At 39.7% G+C, this 21,101-nt stretch overlaps 1 protein-coding gene across 1 annotated transcript in view; it reads right to left on the bottom strand.

Moving 5' to 3' along the window:
* Positions 1-11,549: 11,549 nt before the first annotated feature.
* PKP2 (plakophilin 2) overlaps positions 11,550-21,101 on the bottom strand; it is an 86,931-nt gene continuing 77,379 nt past the window's right edge. Inside the window, exons 11-13 of the mRNA XM_080663092.1 lie at positions 19,944-20,133; positions 13,692-13,779; positions 11,550-13,545 (exon numbers count right to left, since the gene is read on the bottom strand). Coding sequence (XP_080519218.1) covers positions 13,477-13,545; positions 13,692-13,779; positions 19,944-20,133 — 347 coding nt within the window. The 3' untranslated portion in view covers positions 11,550-13,476. The remainder of the gene's footprint in view (positions 13,546-13,691; positions 13,780-19,943; positions 20,134-21,101) is intronic.

Raw genomic sequence — 21,101 nt, 5'->3', positions numbered from 1 at the left:
AAGGATTATCAGGAAACACTACAAATAACTATATGACAACTAGATACCCTAGAAGAAATGGATAAGTTTCTAGAAACATACACTCTTCCAAGGCTGAGTCAGGAAGAAACAGAAAATCTGAACAGATCAATAACTACTAATGAAATTGAATCAGTAAAATAACAACAACAAAATAAAACTCCTAACAAACAAAAACCCCAGACCAGATGGCTTTACAGGTGAATTTCTCCAAACATTAAAAAAAAGAAAAAAAAAAAAAAGAATACCTATCTTTTTTAAACTATTCCAAAAATTTGAAGAGAAAGGAAGCTCCAAAACTCATTTCACAAAGCCAGCATCACCCTGACCAAAACCAGACAAAGATATTATAAAAAAAAATTGTAGGATATATTCCTGATGAACACAGATGCAAAAATTCTCAACAAAATACTAGTAAACCAAATTCAACAATACATGAAAATAATCATATACCATAATCAACTGGGATTTATTACTAGGATGCAAATCTTATTTAATATCTAGAAATCAAAATGATACAACTCATAAACAAAATGAAGGATAAAAATCATAAGATCATATCAATAGATTCAGTAAAAGCATTTGACAAATTTCAGCATCCATTCCTGATAAAAACTTTCAGCAAAGTGGAGATAGAGGGAACCTAACTCAACATAATAAAGGCCATATATGACAAACCCACAGCTAACATCATACTCAATGGTGAAAAGCTGAAAGTTCTTTATATATTTTAAAATTTATTTTAATTGAATTTATTGGGATGACATTGGTTAAAATTATATAGGTTTCATGTATACAATTCTACAATATGTCATGTATATATTGTGTTGTGTGTTTACCACTCCAAGTCAAGTCTCCTTCCATCACCATTTATTCTCCCTTTACCCTCTTCTACCTCCCCCTACTCCCCTTCCCTCTGGCAATCACTATTCTGTTGTGTGTCCAAGGTCTTCCTTTTTTATTTACTTAATCCCTTCACCCTTCTCACAAAGCCCCCAACCCCCTCCCCTCTGACATGTCAGTCTGTTTTCTGTATCCATGTGTCTGCCTCCACTTAGTTTATTTTGTTCATTACATTCCACATATAAGATCAGCAACAGACAAGGAAGTCCACTTTCACCACGTTGTTCAACATAGTATTAAGAGTCCTAGCCACAAAATCAGAGACAAAAAAAAATTAGAAGGCATCTAAATAGAAAAAAAGTAAAACTGTCCTTATTTGCAGATAACACGATATTATATATAGAGAAAAACCTAAAGAATTTACAAAGAAACTTAGAATAAATGAATTCATTGAAATAGGTGGATATATTAAAAAATCAACTGTATTTTTATAAACCAATAATGAGCTACCAGGAAGAGAAATTAAGAAAACAATCCTAGAGAAACCAAGATGGCGGCATAAGGTATACACCTGTACGTGCTGCCTCTCACAACCACACCAAAACTACAACTAAAAGACAAAATGACTATCACCCAGAACCATGGGAAAGCTGGTTGAGGAGAAGTTCTACAACTAGAAGGAAAGAAAGAAGCTCATTGAGACTGTGTAGGAGGTGCAGAAGTGGGTGGAAGAGTGGAGGTATGGAGGCACGAGAATCGGGCTGGCAACTGGGTGCACTGTTTTTTTTCAACTGGAAGGGAGATACAAGCTCCCGACTGCTCTGAACTCCAGTTTCCAGCGAGACTCTGGGGACCCAGACTCCTACAGGGAGAAACTGGACTGTCTGGCATTGGGTCGGAAAGCAAAGGTGGCTTTCTCGCAGAGGTGCTCGCAGGAATCATTGTTACTGCGTGGGGGCAAGGTACTCGGGGACACGGAGACACAGAGATGCAGAGAAGGCTGACTGGCAGCCATCACTGTTTGCTACGCCCTGGTGATTCCCTGAGACCCTGCTCCACCCAATTTGCAACCCCACCCAAACTGTGTGCAGTGGCTTTTGCATATGAATGGCCTGTCCTTTCGCAGCCTAACCTAACAAACTGCAGCTGGGTCAGAGAGCTCCAAAACTTCCAAACCCCAAACAAAGAGGAGAAATCTGCAGATCTTGCTGTAGCTCCTGCTGGGTGGCCTCAGGCAGTAGCTGACTTTGCATCTCCTTGGAGATCCTCACATCCATAAGTGATACACTCATAAGAGGCAGACTCAGTGAGCACCAAAGTCCCACTGAAGCAAGTCCTGCCCCATAAGACTGATTCCAGCACAGCAGTTCTTCCATTATAAACACAGCAGGTCCTCACAGCCAACTGGCCTGGAGGTCAATTCCTCCCAGTGATACCAACAGCAATCAAGGCTTAACTACAAAAAGACTGTGCACACAGCCCACAAAGGGGTGCATCAAGAGTGTTCCACTTCAAGTGATTGGGGAGGCTGAGCCACTGGGCCCTATAGGACACCTACCACACAAAGCCACTCCATCAACACAGGGAAGCAGCCAAAATGCGGAGACAAAGAAACATGTCATGAATGAAAGAAGTGGAGGAAAGCAAACTACTGGATATAGAATTCAAAACCACAGTCATAAGGTTACTCCAGAATCTTCTAGAAACTTCCAAGAAACTTAGTGAGACCTCCGAGGAACTTAGTGAGACCTTCAAGGATCTTAATGAGAATGCCAAAAAAAAGGAAAAGGACCTATCAGAAATTAAGCATACACTGTCTGAAATAAAGAATAATATACAGAAATTCAACAGTAGACTAGAGGATCCCAAGAATCAAATCAAAGATTTGAAATACGAGGGAGCAAAAAACACCCAACCAGAAAAAAGAAAAGAAAAAAGAATCCAAAAATATGAAGATAGTGTAAGGAGCCTCTGGGACAACTTCAAGTGTACCAACATCCGAATTATGGGGATGCCAGAAGAAGAGAGAGAGCAAGATATTGAAAACCTATTTGAAGAAATAATGACAGAAAACTTCCCCCACCTGGTGAAAGAAATAGACTTACAAGTCCAGGAAGTGCACAGAACCCCGTACAAGAGGAATCCAAAGAGGACCACACCAAGACACATCATAATTAAAATGCCAAGGGCAAAAGACAAAGAGAGAATCTTGAAAGCAGCAAGAGAAAAACAGTTAGTTACCTACAAGGGAGTACCCATACGACTGTCAGCTGATTTCTCAACAGAAACTATGCAGGCCAGAAGGGAGTGGCAAGAAATATTCAAAGTGATGAATAGCAAGAACCTACAACCAAGATTACTCTACCCAGCAAAGCTATCATTTAGAATTGAAGGTCAGATAAAGAGTTTCACAGTCAAGAAAAAGCTAAAGGAGTTCATCACCACCAAATCAGGATTCTATGAAATGCTGAAGGGTATTCTTTAAGAAGAGGAAGAAGAAGAAAAAGGTAAAGATAAAAATTATGAACAACAAAGTGACAACAAATACATATCTATCAACAAGTGATTCTAAAAATCAAGTCAATTAAAAATCTGATGAACAGAATGGACTGATGAATATAATAGAATCAGGGGCATAGAAAGGTAGTGGACTGACAATTCTCAGGGGAAAAGGGGCGTAAGGAGTGCAGGAAGAGATTGGACAAAAATCTTACACCTATGGATGAGGACAATGGCAGGAGGTAAGGGCATGGGGTGGGGGTGGGGGAACCGGGTAGAGGGGAGCTATGGGGGAAAAAAGAGGAACATCTGTAATAATCTGAACAATAAAGATTTATTAAAAAAAAGAAAACAATCCTAGTCACAATTGCATTAAAAAGAATAAAACACCTTGATAAATAAATTTAAATAAGGACGTAAAATACCTGCACTTGGAAATCTATTAAGACACTGAAGAAAAAAACTGAAGAAGATAAAATAAATGGAAGGATATACCATCCTCAAGGATAGATAGGAAGAATTAACTTTGTTAAAATGTCCATACTACCCAAAGCAATTGACAGATTCAATGCAATCCCTATCAAATACCAATAATATTTTTCACAGATCTAGAACAATCCAAAACTGTATATGGAACCACAATGACCCTGAATAGCCAAAGCAATCTTGAGAAAGAAGAACAAAGTTGGAGGAATCATGCCACCTGATATCAAACTAGTACTACAAGGCTATAGTAATCAAAACAGCATGGTACCGACATAAAAACATATATATAGTTCAACGGAACAGAATAGAGAACCCCAAATAAACCCACACCTATATGGTAAATTAATATATGGCAAAGGAGGCAATGAGATAAAGACAGTTTCTTCAATAAATGGTGTTAGGAAAACTAGACAGATACATGCAAATGAATGAAACTGGATTACTTTCTTACACCATATACAAGAATAAACTTTGGGTTAAAGACTGAAATGTAAGAGCTGAAACCATAAATTTCCTAGAAGAATACATAGGCAGTAAACTCTTTGATATTGCTTGGTAATATTTTTTGGAACTGTCTTCTCAGGCAAGGGAAACAAAAGAAAAAATAAACAAATGGAACTATATCAAATTAAGAGTTTTTGTACAGCAAAGGAAACAATCAACAAAACGAAAAAACCTACTGCATAGGAGAAGATATTTGCTAGTGATACATCTGACAAGGGGGTAATATCCAAAATATATAAGAAACTCATAATACAATTTAACATAAAAAACCCATCCCCAAACAATCTAATTAAAAAATGGGCTGAGGATTCTCCAAATGGACATACTGATGTCCTGAACAGACAGTTCTCCAAAATGGACATACAGATGGCCAACAGATATATGAAAAGATGCTCAATATCACTAATCTTTAGGGAAATGCAAATCAAAATCATAATGAGATATCACCTAACACCTGTCAGAATGGCTGTCATCAATACATCAACAAACAAGTGTTGGCGAGGATGTGGAGAAAAGGGAACCCTCGTGCACTGTGGGTGGGATTGTGAATTGGTGCAATCACTATGGAAAAGAGTATGGAGGTTCCGCAAAAAATTAAAAATAGAACCATATGACCCAGCAATCCTACATCTGGGTATTTATCCGAAGAAATACGAAACACCAATTTGAAGAGACATACACCCTATGTTCACTGAAGCATTATTTACAATAGCCAAGCTATGGAAGCAACCTAAGTGTCCATCAATAGACGAATGGACAAGGAAAATGTACATATATACAATAGAGTATTAGCAATAAAAAAGAATGAAATCTTGCCATTTGCGACACCATGGATGGACCTAGAGGGTATTATGCTAAATGGAATACGTCAGACAAAGACAAATCTTACATAATAAAAGGCTAATATGCAAATTGACCAAAAGGCGAAATGACCAGTTGCTATGATGCGCACTGAGCACTAAGGACGTTTGACTGATTGACGGCTTAGCCTCGCTCCACACGGGGCTCCCAGACTGTGAGAGGGTGCAGGTCGGGCTGCGGGGACCCCGCCCTGTGCACGAATTCCGTGCCCCGGGTCTCTAGTACTATATAATTTCACTTATATGTGGAATCTAAAAAATAAGGTAAATTAACACAAAACAGAAACAAACTCAGAGATGAGCAAAGTGATGGTTGCCAGATGGGAGGGGCAGATAGTTGGATTTCATAATTTGTAGTTAAAGGTAAGGAATGGTAGATATCAAGAAAAGGAGAGAATGAACAAGAGGCACAGAAGCTTCTGAAATGATTTTATTCCATCCTTGTCGTTCAGAAGATACCAGTTTTACCATCTTCTTTCATTATTCTCCTTGAGATCATGAGTATTAGGTTTATTTATCTGCAGTTCTTTGCTCTCCCTTTGTTCTTTATCCACACACTTTCATGGACTTTGTCCTAAATGCAATGCAACAGCAGCCATAGCAGGAAACCTGCACCCTTTTAAAGAACCCAGTTATCTTACAGGCCAGAAGTCAGTTTGCTAAAAAATATTGAATTCTTTCTTTGAGTATCTCTACACAGGGCAGGTGATGTTGGTTGACTACTCTGCAGCCCTTTTCCCTTGCTCAGTAAAAACCTGACTTTAAGTACTCACCATCAATGAGGCCCAGCCTTGAGTGAAATATGATTGGTTTAAGAAAGGAACACTAGTTTCATTTTTCTTATCAGAAATTGATTTAGGAAGGGATGTGTGATGTAATTCCAGGCAATATGAAATGAGAGATGTCTGATAAAGGCTTTTGGGAAAAATTTCTTTACTTATTAAGTAACAGATGCAAGAAAGGACTGTATTACTTTCTAGTCTGTGGAAATGGGATGTTTGGAGCTATTACAACCATTCTGTCAACAGGAAAAAACAACAAGGACACAAAAGGTACAGTTTGACAATGGCAGAGCAGAAAGATGGAAGGGATCTGGGTTCTTGATGACTTTAATGAGCTGCTGAAATAACCTAGCCTGTGCCCAAAGCTGGTCTTCCTCTTACACAAACCTTTATGTCTTTGTTACAATGAAAATGTTTATCGCTTAAGCCATTTTGAGTTGAACTTTTTTGATATTCAAATGCAAATAAAGCATTTTAAGTGATAAACTAGAGCAGGAGAAAGTGAACACGAGATGATGTGCTACCTAATATGTTCAGGCATAATTCTTATAAAGAGATACTTAGGCAATACACAAAAAACCGATTACATCTTTTTTTTTTTTTTAAATTAGGAACGGAGAAAATATCCAATTAGAGCAAGGGGTAAAAGAAATAAACTCTTGAGAAAAAAATTTTTTGATCACTTTTCTAAATATTAAAATTTTCATGCACTCTTATTACAAGTTGTCAATTCTGACAACTCCTGGTTAAAAATGAAGATATCTTCTTAATGATTCTCCACCTCTCACTCTAACCATTTCTTGTTTTATGAGAGAGACACATTCCAGCAGATCCTTATGTGCCCAGAGCTCCTTAACCCTCACCATACAGTTGGTGATTTTTCATTTCCCAGGTGAAGCAAAGTATACTGTAAATTGTGACACTGTGCATCACGATAAAGCCAGTTTCACTGAGGTCCACGAGCAGTTTCTCAGAAACATGTCTCTCACTGGTCCTCTGCTCCAGCAATGAATTACCACCACAGGTATGCTGAAAGGATTAAAAATGGAAACCCTTTTTTTTTCTAAAACAAACACCCAAAGGATTAGTTGTTCTTGGGAAGAATATCCTATTACCGTTGTAAGAAAATCTGCAACATTTTGGACTTGTTTTCCATTCGTTGCCAGGTGTATTGTGCGTTAGTGGCACCCAGGTGAAAATCCGGCTTCTTAGGGATTGAGCTGCTTCTTGATGTGAGATTTATGAGGGGGTCTGATCAGCCAGATGTAGGGAGGTCTGTTATGCCTCCACCTGCTTCTCTGGGCTAATGACTAGGAGGCATCATCCTGTCTGCAGATTAGGAGCATTCCAGGTGGGAATGAAAACCACATGCTCAGGAACTAGACCTCAGTCTACTGAAATCACTGATTTTCCTAATAGACTGTTCATGATTAACTCCAGGCTGTCTTAAGATGAACTGGGGCACTGTGAACCACATAAATAGATTCCGTCCTCTTGTTTATGGTTCTGATCACTGTTGAGTCAAAGTGTTTACTACAGAAGCACAGCCTCTTCAAGAGTCATCTAAGAAAAAAAAGACTATTGATTCAAACAAAAGGTTTGTGACATGCAGCACATCACTCTATCTCTTCCTTGAGATTTCACAGTGCACATGGCATGTCAGGGACTCTGAGACATCTTATAATCAAGATTTATAATCCAGGTCTCTCTCTCTCTCTCTTTTTTTTGCTTTTAAAAATTTTTAAGTTCTTTATTGTTTAATGCAGTGGTTCTCAACCTTTCTAATGCTGCGACCCTTTAATACAGTTCCTCTTGTTGTGGTGACCCCAACCATAAAATTATTTTTGTTGCTACTTCATAACTGTAATTTTGCTACTGTAATGTAAATATCTGTGTTTTCTGATGATCTTAGGCCAGTGGTCAGCAAACTCATTAGTCAACAGAGCCAAATATCAACAGTACAACAATTGAAATTTCTTTTGAGAGCCAAATTTTTTAAACTTAAACTTCTTCTAACGCCACTTCTTCAAAATAGACTCGCCCAGGCCGTGGTATTTTGTGGAAGAGCCACACTCAAAGAGCCGCATGTGGCTCGCGAGCTGCAGTTTGCCAACCACGGTCTTAGGCTCTACAGCAGCGAACCGCTAGCAGGGTCGCCTAAGACCATCGGAAAACACAGATATTTACATTACGATTCATAACAGTAGCAAAATTACAGTTACGAAGTAGCAACGAAAATAATTTTATGGTTGGGGGTCACCACAACATGAGGAACTGTATTAAAGGGTTGAGGCATTAGAAAGGTTGAGAACCACTGGTTTAATGTATTACATAAGTCTCCCTTTTCCCCCGTTGACCTTTCCCCAGCCGGCCCCAACCCCCAGCACATGCCCTCAACCCCCCACGCCTCCCCCGGTCTGTGTCCATATGCATGCACACAAGTCCTTTGGTTGATCTCTTACCCCCCACCCCCCACCCCCTTCCCTCATAGGTTGGACAGTCTGTTCGATGCTTCTATGACTCTGGGTCTGTTTCTCTTCATCAGTTTATGTTGTTCATTATAGTCCACAAATAAGTGACATCATGTGGTACTTATCTTTCTCTGACTGGCTTATTTTGCTTAGCGTAATGCTCTCCAGTTCCATCCATGCTGTTTCAAATGGTAAGAATTCCTTCGTTTTTATAGCAGCATAATATTCCATTGTGTAGATGTACCATAGTTTTCCAATCCACTCATCTGCTGATTAATCCAGGTGTTTTTGATCTTTGTGTAACTTGACCCTTCGCAATTTACTGAAGTATGTGGTATTTCTTTTCACATTAACATTCATAAATACCCCTCAAGAATTTGTGTTCTGAGGAATCAACATTCAGAATCACTTGTCTGAGCCATATTTGCTTTCCTCATTTCTGCCTGGCCTTCTAAGGGGTGTGTGTGTGTGTGTGTGTGTGTGTATGATGTAAAATGGGTAGATGAGGGAAAGGTTGGGACTTTTAACTGAACTAACTGAAAAAAGAAATTCAAAAGAGATGGACTAAAAAATAAAAGCAAAGACCCCCCCAAACCAGGAACGCCACAAAATTTAGTTAGCATTTACTGAGGACATAGTATCAGGTTCTGCTTTAAAGAGCTTTATAATTATGAAAACATTTAATCCTCAGAACAACCCCATGAGGTAACCACTACTTTCATTCACATGTAATAGATAAGGAAAGCGGAGGCTCAGAGAGAGTAAGTGGAGAAGGCAGTGGAGGACTCACAATTTGAGCTCAGGCTAGCTGGTTTTAGAATCAGACCCTAATAAACCAACATTCTGTCCTCTGAACTCTCCAAAGAGAGACAAGCCAGAGACCCCACATTTCCCAGCATGGAGACATGAGTCTGTCATTATTGGTTCCCACAGGAGCCCTGGTCACCCTAGCCCTGTTCATATAGCCCCTCTGCACTCTCCAGCTATGTGACTTGGGAATGTGACTTAACCTCTCTCTCTTCAGGTTATTTTCACATATAAACATAAAAGAAAAAGAAAAAATATATATATACACACTTCAGAGGATGCTGTAGGGCATACTCAATATGTCTACTATTGTTGAGTTAGTCTCACAAGTCTCTACTCTGTCAGAATAACATAGTACCGCTCTCCAGCTAAATATTGCAGATTCTTTAACTGTGTTTCCCAAACTATGGCCTTCAGAATGATTTCCCTTCTGCTATTTTAAACAGTTCTTATGCCAATATGTGGCATTTTGAGTGCTCTTTCTTGAACAAATCACAAAAAGAGCTTTTTTTCCCTTACAGTCCTTAAAAGGCTACATTTAATTTAATAAGAGATTAAATGGTCAATACTAGTATAAACTAAAATGATAGACCTACTAGTAAAAAAGAATTTTATTTTGAAAAGTTTGTTTCTCGCCATCTGGCGTGGCTCAGTGGTTGAGTGTTGACCTATGAAACAGGAAATCACAGCTTGATTCTGGTCAGGGCACATGTCAGGGCTGCAGGCTTGATCTCCAGTAGGGGGCATGCAGGAGGCAGCCAATCAATGATTCTCTCTCATCATTGATGTTTCTATCTTCCTCTCTCTGAAATCAATTTAAAAAAAATAAAGTGTTTGTTGTGGGAAGGAATCCTATATAATAAAAGCCTAAAAGGCAAATCAACCGAAGAGTGGAATGACCGGTCAGCAGGGGGCGGGGCTGGTGAGCGGGCAGCGCCAAGCCAGCCAAGGCAGGTGCCAGCAGGCAGAGGGAAGGGGGGAGGGGGGCAGTGGCGGCAGGGCAATGGGGGGTGGGGCTGGCCACTCGCTGGCTAGCGCCATCCCCCAACAGGCTTGTGGGTTGCCTCCCACAGAGGGAGGCCAGACTGCGGCTTAGGCCCGCTCCCTCTGGGAGTCAGACATCCCCCAAGGGCTCCTGGTCTGCGAGAGGGCGCAGGCGGGCTGAGGGACCCCCCAAGTGCACAAATTTTCATGCACCAGGCCTCTAGTAAGTATATATAAAAAAGGAAACAAACTTTTTAAAATATATTTTTTATTGATTTTGGAGAGGAAGGGAGAAATAGAAACATCAATGATGAGAGAGAATCATCGATCAGCTGCCTCCTGCATGCCTTCTACTGGGGATCGAGCCTGCAACCTGAGCATGTGCCCTGACTGGAAATGAAAGCACGACTTCCTGGTTCATGGGTCGATGCTCATCCACTGAGCCACACAACAAACACTTTAATGCAACAGTTAGTGAGTCTTAAGTTGGGCTAGTTACAGGATTATGTTGGGCATTAGTTGAATTAATGCTGGCATATTTTTCTTCTCTGTCACTTCAATAAGAATGGAGTCTTTTCTGACACAAGAAGATACTTTAAAGAAAGACATGACCAGATGCCCTCTAAATTCCCTCTTAATCCTCAGATTCTGTGACTGAGGCTTCTTCAATTTTGCTTAAAGTACACATATACTGAAGTCCTTGTCATTCCAATGCAGTAAGTTCATCACACATGTTATTTAAAGGAAATTTCATTTATAACTATTATATATATATATATATATATATATATATATATATATATATATATATACACACACACACAAATGTTTCCCATTTCCCTTTTCTTCTAGGAAATTGCTTCTTCAGAGGGTGATTATATTGGTTTTAAAGTGGTTTATCTACTCATGCTGTTTATTTTCCCATTTGACATGTTAATCCCTCTCTATTTTGTCAGATAATCCTTTAGTTATACCCATCGGTATAACCAAATGTTTCCAGTTATAGAAATGGTAGCAATATCCCATATTCCCGAAGACCACGCAGAATTCCTGACAAGGCACAGCCCTTTGGAACTCTTAGCACGAATACATGCAAAGGCCCGCTCAGCTGGTCAGTTCCTTTGGTGATGTGGGCACAGTCTGGGTACATGGGAAATAAAAGAGCTTTGTGTGTGGACCAGTGATCAAAACTGATAATCAATCAAACAATGACCTCCCTCAGAGATGTTCACAGATACAAAGTATGAAGTTTTTGTAAGCAGAGTGACAAAGCAAAACACAGGGATCAAACATAGTCTATCTTTCGTGGTCACAGACTCACTTCATTTACTAAAATTTAACAATCACTAACGCACTTGTATGTCTCTCCATTTTAACATGTTTTAGTCACTAGCTAGTCCTATTTTTCTTACAGGAAGAGTTAGTTGGTAAAGGACTTAGGACTTTAGTTAGGGAAGAATTACACAAAGTATTAAACTCTTAGTAATTAGATTAAAGTTCATAAGGTCAAATCCTCAAATGAGACATCAATCATATCACATATACTAAGATACATAAATTAGATGCCCAGATACTAATGCAGGCAACGTTATTTTTGCCTAACTTTGTGCTGAACTTTACTAAAGGCTCCACTAGTGCCTTAAAAAATACAGAAATTTCTTGAACAGAAATCAGTTACCTGGAGAAATAAAGATACTCCAAATGCTTATTGTCAAAACTCTGGAAAAAGAGAATTTCTATCTTCAGTATTTTAAAAATGGGTATCAAATAATTTCAGATTAAACTAGGTTAGTAACTTCAATCTTCTCCATTGAGCTATTAAAATGGAAAAAGTTTCAAGTTCTAAATATAATAAAGACTTACGTACACATTCAAATAGAAAATGGCGATTTATTTTCTATTACGCTTTTCTGGACAAAAGGAGATGAATTTTTTTCTTTCTTACTTTCTTATAACAAACATTGTCAGATTTCTTTTAAAAAGCATAATAAAACAGAACTGTAGTTGAGAAGACTACTTCTTTATGAATGGCATAAACCATAGTCCAGTTAAAATAACACTTAATACAGATTCGCCCTAATAGACAATGTTGTCAACTTTTACATATTAGTACTTCTCATATCACTTCTGGGTGGCCTAGACCTCTTTATCCTCAACATAACGTCTTCATTTTTCTTCTCTAGAGGTTCCTTTACTTAAAATAATGGCTTGAGGAAGATTATGAGACTTAGTGGCTTTGTGCTCTTTTCTAAATGGTGGGCAAAGTTGGGCTGGTTGATAAAGTAACTCATTAAAATGAACTGTGTTTTCAGAGTCCTGGGCTGGCCCTGCAGTTTGAGAGACCTTGGTTCCTTTTGTAGCTAAATATAGAGTCCATTCTTCCACCAGCCACTGCAGAGGCTGAGAAAGTCCAGGAAATAGATTACATCGAGTGCTACTGTTCAGAAGAGATTTGCATTTAATGCTGTTGTTATAGGTTGTTGTTATAGGTAAAGTATTTCCTTAAGCAAAAATCTCATTTACTCAATGGTTAGAGGAAACACTGAATTTCATAGCCAAAGTTCCTTTTTCTGTAGAAAAGATTTTAAATTTGCTGATCACTACCTTTCAATTCTTTTTCTTATAGACATGCATGCTCCATGACTTAAACTTAAGTTCATTTAAAGTCAGAGAAAAAATTCAAGAGGATAAGAACAAGCACAAAGTAATAAAAAAACAAACAAAAAACAGTTTTGCCATTCAGTTTTTTCCTTGATAACTTAGCAAATATTTGTCCTTTCCATTCTGTTTCAACACTGCAGACAATATACTCATGGCCCTCTGGTGAAGCAATGTGCATATAAGTGACAAAACATGGAAACCAGAACATGAAAATGTAGATCAAACTTTTAAAATCCTAGTAATACTACAACAGCTTTTTTCTGTATTTATTCTGTCAACGTCCATTCCACACGAATTCACATTTTGGTTCCAGGAGGCCATGATCCGTAAGCCCTGATCCCAAAGACCAATAGAGCCTGAAGCCAGTATCCTCTGGGGGCAAACGTGTGAAAATCTTCTGGATTCAGGGGACCATGGAAACAGAAAAAGATAAAAACAGGGCATGCTTTATTTTTGAGGTTTCTTGGACTGGGAAGTAGAAAAATAGGTGTTTTCCTTTGGGGTTTTCTTGCGGCCGAGAATGGTGAGGTTGGTATTTCTGAGAGCACTTTTTCACTTTCCTCAGTCTTTAAGGGAGTGGTAGGCTTTGGCAGTCCGGCTGTTGACAAAATCTGTCTTCTTAAACTGAGCCTTTGGAATAAGCAAACAAAAATATGAACGGTAACAACATTTTCACACACAAAACTGCAGTTCTTAGATTTCCCAGCAGGGTCAGAAGGTGGGCTATTAGGACCTGGCTCTGCTAACTAGGACACAGGCCTTTGGAGTGCTCTTACCTTCTTGAAGGCATTGTGGAGCTCCGTGTGTGTCCACAGGGTGTATAAGAGAACAGACGCGGCTTTGCTTGCTTTGTTGGAGGCACAGCTGAAAGAAGAAAAGGACATTCCGAGATCAGTGAGAATGAGTCCGAGGCTCCTGGAGGTGGCCGTTGGACAGTCTGTAAATCTTCTTTAACTGCTATTGCTTTGTAGCCATCCATTAAGTCAGGTTACTCACAATGACAAGAAAATCAAATGGTAAGCTTCAGGCCAGGAACCACTTTTTAGAAAGTATCATTATTTTTTAAATTTTTATTGATTTCAGAGGAGAAGGAAGAGGAGAGAGAGATAGAGACATCAATGATGAGAGAGAATCATTGATCGCCTGCATCCTCCATGTCCCCCACTAGGGATCTTGACCACAACCTGCGCATGTACCCTAACCAGGAATCAAACCATGGCCTCCTGGTTGATGTTTAAGCACTGAAGTATGCTGGCCAGGCTAGAAATTACTTTGAAAAAAATCTTTTAAATATTTTTTTTATTGATTTTCAGGGAGAGGAAGGGAGAGAGATAGAAACATTGATGAGAGAGAACATCATTGATTGGCTGCCTCCTGCATGCCCCCTACTGGGGATCTAGCCCGCAACCTGGGCATGTGCCCGGACTGGGAATCAAACTGTGACCTTCTGGTTCATAGATTGACACTCAACCACTGTGCCACACCAGCCAGGCAAAAAAAGTATTTTAAAACCACTAACAGTGCTAACAAATAAATACTTTATAGAGCAAACTTTTGCTATTTATAAGCAATATGTTACAAATCCTTAAAATTATTTATAGAATATAATTTATATTTGTATATTTATATTGTTATTTATAGAACAAATATATTTGTATGTTTATAATGTGTGTGCATGCATTTTTTATAATATACATATATCCTATATAATAAAAGTGTAGTATGCAAATTGTCCCCTTGACCGGGAGTTCGTCCGGGAGTTCGACCAGGGGGCAGGGCTGGCTGGGGGAAGGGAGTACCCAGCCAGCAGCTACTAGGGACCCTACCAGTGCACGAATTTCATGCACTGGGCCTCTAGTGTGTATATATATATATATATATATATATATATATATATATATATATATACTGGTATTTATAATGCAAATGCAGGAAAGTGTGACTGAAAAATATATATGCTTCTCTTAGACTGAGTGACTCTATAGGTAGGAATAATTTTTTCAAGTTAATCAAAATTCTTGTTGGAACATTTGTTAAAATAGGTTCAAAATGTCTTTGTTCTTGTGTAGAGCAAATGTCAAATGTGTTCCTGTTTTAAATCCAAGTCACTACTGAATTTGACATTGTTCTGCCTTAAAATGTTTTTGATGTTCTGCTTTTAAATTTGTCCTATATTTCCTATTTCTGGCTGAGGAGAAAATGCTTTCTTTGATCTTTTTCTCTTCTATCACCTGAACTTGCTTTTAACAAAGAAACATATCTTTTATCTTTCCTATCATAGGAGTTTGTAAACATGCAACCGAGAATAGAGAATGCAAAGCTATATGGAGAAGTGCATGCTGGGCTCCTTCTCCAGCGAAAAGCCTTTCTCTTCCACACCAACCTGGCAGAGAGGGTAAGGCAGATCGGCACCCTACAGAATTTAGTTACCTCATGGGTTTCTCAGACTAGCTTGTTTATAACCGAGACACTAAATAATCCATGAAAGCTATGGGTCTCTAATATTTAAAATTGGAAAGAGTTCAACAGCAAGTGAAGGAGAACAGAATTTACCACCCCAAAATATGCCTCTCTGGCATGGCATTATTTTAGGCTGATTATTTTTAAGGAACAGCAGACATAGAGAAAGCTCTGAAAACTGAGTGGAAGTTACCCTTGAAAGAGACATTCATAAGGAAAATCTCCATTTGTAAGGAGTATCTGTACCAGAAAGTGAGGGATGACGAAATCTTTAGAAAGTTTGATCAATGGAGAAGGCAAGGACTTAAATCTGCCTAACAACCCTTGTTTACTGTGCTTTTCCTGGGAATCCCCCTAAACTGGCCTCCCTTCTTCCCCAGCATCTTTTGTTGGAGGCTTGGGCCATTGCTAGGAGTTACTCAGTTTTCCTGGGTCTCTCCCAAGGATACAGAAGGTCTACATGTTATCAAACTTCTTTTGTTTTTCTCGTTAACCTGTCTTTTTTATTGCAGGGGTGTCTCAGCCAAGAACTTAGTGATACTGTTGTAATGAACCTAGTTATTAATAACAGGAAAGGAGCGAAGGGAAGGCCAAATATTATAGACATGTCATTTAGGCAGTTTCACAGGAAGTGAAAGCTTTACACTCTCCAGGGAGCCACCAGTCTATTCCCTACAGATTGCTGGAGGAAGGCATAGAACAGGGGGTGATGGATACATGACCCATGAAGTTTGGGTAACACTGGAAAGGTACTTGTTTGTCAGTCACACCTGGGAAAATGTCATTGGCCAGAATGGGCGTGGCCACTGCGAGCACAGGAAAATTTAATCCCCTAAACAAAGGAGTTAGCTCTCTTGTTTTTTTCTCGGTTCCTCTTATGCTCTTAGCGTGCTGTGCTCTTGGCTGACTCCTGGTTTCGGGGCTCTCACACTCTTGCTTCCTGCATTCACTCCCATGACCACCCCTACGCGCAATGGACTAAGGGACTGTATAACTAGCCTGCTGCTGAACTGGACCTCGCTGCAATGTGGAATGGCAACTGTGGGCGCTGACTCTGCTTTTAGCTCTACTGAAGCCCCAGCTGCACTTCTTCAAGAACTGGATTCAGGGAAATGGGGCTTTGGAAACCTAGGGATGTAATTCAATACAAATAAAAATCACTCATCCTCCCGTGTGAGTCTCAAAAAATGCTTTTTCTTGAGATATCGTAAGGACTCCACCCCCAATACCTCAATTCCCCCGATAACACTAGAAGGGTAGAGAAAAAAGTATTTTTCCTCCCCTTCACAAGGGTGTTATATTTATAAAATTTGTTTATAAGTTGGCTGTTGACACTTGGGAACTCATTTATTCAAAGATAAAATGATATAAATGATAACGGGTCCCCAGGCTAGCCCACGTGAAAGGATTTCAACCTAGAATGAAACCAGAGGATATGAAATAGAGAAAGCCATGCATGACCCCTCAGAAGAAGAGAACGTATGAACTGAGAGACTGACTCCCTGTAAATGTCTGGTTAGAGAAGACTGAGACTCCCCGGTAGCTTGCTGCAGCATGGGTTACCGGCATTGTCATTTCTCTGCTATTCCTGAATGAACTCAAAATTCTGGGAATCTGAGCTTGCCTCAGTTAATGTCTTCATTTAAGTTGATGCCATAAATTACAGGTCAGCTGTACAACACTTTAGCAAGCAAGGAGCATCAGGCACAGACAGTAGAAATTCCTTGTTGACTTTCTCTCTTTTCTTATTTTAGACAGGGCATGTGAGGACTGGCTCACAAATGGACACTTGGGGCAACAAAGAACAGATTAGTTCATCCATATGTTGCTAAGCTACAAGAAGTTCCCAAAAGTGATGGTGTTAAGCAGAGGTAGTTAGCTAGTTATTAATAAAGAGAGGGAGACCAAAGGGATGCAGACATCAAGCTTAATAAACTAGGGAGCTGAATCAAATATTAAGCTTAATAAACTGGGAAGCTAATCGCACATTGGGTCTGCTTCACTAGGAAGTTACAGCATCCCATTAAGCTGACTTACTAGGAGGCTATAGCATTAAACCCATGTACACACTCCAGGGGACCGTGGAGGAGACTGAACCCTCCAAGCAACCAGGAAAATCTTCTTGAGGGGTGCTGCTTGATGATAACAGATTATGGGATGGAAGAGGAGAGAAAATTCCTCTGCTCAGCACATGCACAGCAGAAATCAGATGACGCAACAGAATTCTTAGAAGTCAAATGGCACAGGGGAGGAGCTTCTACTTTGAAGCATGTGAAATAAAAGCCAAAAGGTGACATAAAAAGGCAGAACCTAGCCTGGAAAACTCTGGGAAGAGAATCAGATTGGATAGGGGGCATGAAACCCTGGTAGGTCCAGGAAAGGGATTGGTTAAGGGCAGGGCCCAATGAGAGCCCAGGAGAAATCAGGAAGTGGGTTGGATGGTTTGAGGGACACCTTGCTCGTTATGGAGAACCAAGAAAATACATGGAGGATTATCAGAAGTTTCAAGGAAGTTGCTGCTAGAGCCTGCCCACCCTCTACATCCCCGAGGGTGTGTTATTTCCCTTCACCCCAATAAAAATCTTACCACTACCTTTAAACTTCTCCATGCATGAGCCCTTTGAAATTTCTTTCTTGAGACACTACAAAAGAGCCCACTTTCACCTGCAATAGTGTGTACTCCAGTGTGCCTGTTACGTCTGAGTACTCAAATAAGTAAAATCATATAGTCTTTTGGAAATTTGCTTAGAAGTTTGGATGACTACTGCAAATAGTCATTTCTGTTTTGCAGCAATAATTCTCTTTTCCCCCCAAAGACAGACCAACTGCTATTTGCCAGGCTCTGGGAACAGGTGAATATTCCCTGCTCTTAGGGAACTGACCTTAATCTAACCAGTGCTCCTTTTAATCGTGTGACTCTGAATGGGGTCTTCCCTCCCATGAGCTTTGCCAGAGGGGGGCTCAGAGCACAAGGGGTTTACACTGGGTGGGGCTGTGGTAGAAGGCACAGGTGATCATCCAGGATGCCACAGACCCCTCTGCTTACCCTTGTGTGGCCAAGCACATGCTTGTCCATTACAGGTGAAGTCCATTTGCTTTGCAACTCATTAGAACTGGGCTATAACACTTCTCTCTTTTTTAGATATTTATAAAAATAAGTTATCTTTAACAAGTCAAACAATTCAGAATTGTATAAAGAGAAAAAGATAATAATCTTCATGCTCTCTTTAAATCCTATCACTTTAAATTAAGTAATAGTAATAATTTGATTATACAAGGTTTTTCATTCTCTTTGTTCCTTTTTATTTTATTACTAGAGGCCCGGTGCATGAAATTTGTGCACTGGGGTGTGTGTGGGGGGGTCTCCTCAGCCCAGCCTGTGCCCTCTCACAGTCTGGGAGCCCCCAGGGGATGTCTGACTGATAGCCGCTGCACTTGCCAGCTGTGAGCCCTGTGGGAGTGCACTGACCACCAGGGGCCAGCTCCTGCATTGAGTGTCTGCCCCCTGGCAGTCAGTGTACATCATAGTGACCGGTCGTTCTGCCGTTTGGTCGATTTGCATATTAGCCTTTTATTATATAGGACTAGAGGGCCGCTGTACGAATTCGTGCACAGGTGGGGTCCCTCGGCATGGTCGGCAATCAGGGCTGATCGAGACTGTCTCTCCCAGTCCTGATCGGGCTGGTTGGGGTCGGCCGGCTGGGGGGAGGGACTGTGGGAGGTTGGCCAGCTATGGGAAGTTGGCTGTGGGATCGCACTGACCACCAGGGGGCAGCTCCTGCGTTAAACGTCTGCCCCCTGGTGGTCAGTGTGTTGTCATAGTGACCAGCCAGTCGACTGGTTGTCCGGTGGTCCAGTCATAATGGTCACTTAGGCTTTTATATATAAAAATTATTTTATATCCTCATCTGAGGATATGTTCTTATTGATTTTTTAGAGAGAGAGAAAGGGAAAGAGAAACATCAATATGAGAGAGAAACATCGACTGGCTGTCTCCTGTACTTGCCCCAACAGGGGAGTGAATCCACAATCCAGTCATGTGCCCTGGCTGAGAATCAAACTCACAACCTTTTGGTATATGCTCCAACCAACTGAGCCACGCAGCCAGGCCTCTTTCTCCCTTTCTAAATGGGGAAAATTCAAAGACAGAAACGGGGATGTGGGATGATGTATATGCATTAGACCTTCCCTTCTCAAACGGAAACAGGAAGTGGAAAGAGATGTGACAGAGAAAACTGAGAGAGGAAGAACTTATTATGCTGTCTCCCACTTGTGTTGTGACTTCTTCTTAGCCACCTGGGCCAACACGGGCTCCACAGATTTCAGTGAAGAGTATTCCCTGTCCATAGTCCTCCCACTCCGCCTACATTCTGCTGTTCTTTAATCACAGCTGTAGTTCTGGGAAACAAATGAATACATCAGGTCAATGAAATGCTGGAAGCTCTGGAGTTTGACCACTTCTGAATGTTGCCCATGGTCCACAGTGACAATGTTTATAACTAGATTTACACTCGGGAGTGGTGGTGGGGAGGGGGAGACAGCCGCTGGGCAGATGCTAAAGGACTTACGTATCGCCTGTGCTGATAGTCATGATTTTCTGCAGGCCCCCGGTGTTTAGAAGGTCCCGGGCATTCTGGTAACTATTCTGGATTAAGTTGTTCAGTGTGTAACAGGCAGAGGCTGTGGTTTCAATGAGAAGCTCAGTACTTGGAACTGTGTCAGGAATTATGGAAACCAAATCAGGTAGAGTTTCTTTGGCTACAAAATGAAAGAAAAAGAACACTTGATTAAAGACTGTTTTTTAATCTCAATATCCCAGGAAGTTTTGGGTAAAGAACATTTTAAAGAGGAAATACAGCATATGGAAAGATGTAACCTCTCTAATACTGGAGTTTTGAAATAATTTTTAAAAAGATGGTGCTGTTTGCTCAATACACTGGAAATCTTTTTCAGAAAGGAATTTGATAGAAATATCAAGAAATTTAAAAATTTTCACATTCTTTGACTCAGTAATTCTACTTCTGGGAATTCATACCAAAGATATCACTTTAAAAATAGAACAAACTTTATGTAGAAATCTTTATTATAGCATTATGTATAAATGAAAAATTATAAGCTTAACAGAATATAATTAAACTACACCTGCAAAGAATTTTATGCAAAATATACCCATGAAGCACACAAATAATAAAATACTTATATTAATATTTTATATAAAAATTTTATACTTATTTACATAAAGAACACATAATATTATATCATTAGGAAACAAAATACACATAAGAAACCTTAGAAGCAATACATTAAAATATTAATAGTTGTTTTTCTATAACAGTATAAAGGTGACCTAAATATATTTTTAAAAAATTATCTGTACTGCCCAAAGTTTCTTTAATACACAAATAATACTATCATTTAAAAAAGACAGATTATTTTAAATTTATTTTTCACTAACTATGTAAGTTCTTGGTAGCAGGGTTTTAGTTTGGCTTCTTTGTAGAAATAAGAGAGAGTAATGGTTGATGATTTCATTATAACTTGCCCTATGGTATATATTTTGGACAGTATGAATGTGTACTTGATTTTTTGCAATAATTCTTTTCACATATGCTTTCTCTTTTTCTCTAACTAGATTGGACTCTTCTAAAAAGATATGGAACAGCAGGGGAAGAGATCAACCAGTGAACTCATGCATATATGCATAACCCAGCTGTGGGCAAACTACG

Source organism: Plecotus auritus, assembly GCF_963455305.1.
Source record: "Plecotus auritus genome assembly, chromosome: 3".
Taxonomy (NCBI): Eukaryota; Metazoa; Chordata; class Mammalia; order Chiroptera; family Vespertilionidae; genus Plecotus; species Plecotus auritus.
The sequence above is the reverse complement of the archived record's forward strand: the minus strand, read 5'-3'. Positions and strand labels throughout refer to the sequence as shown.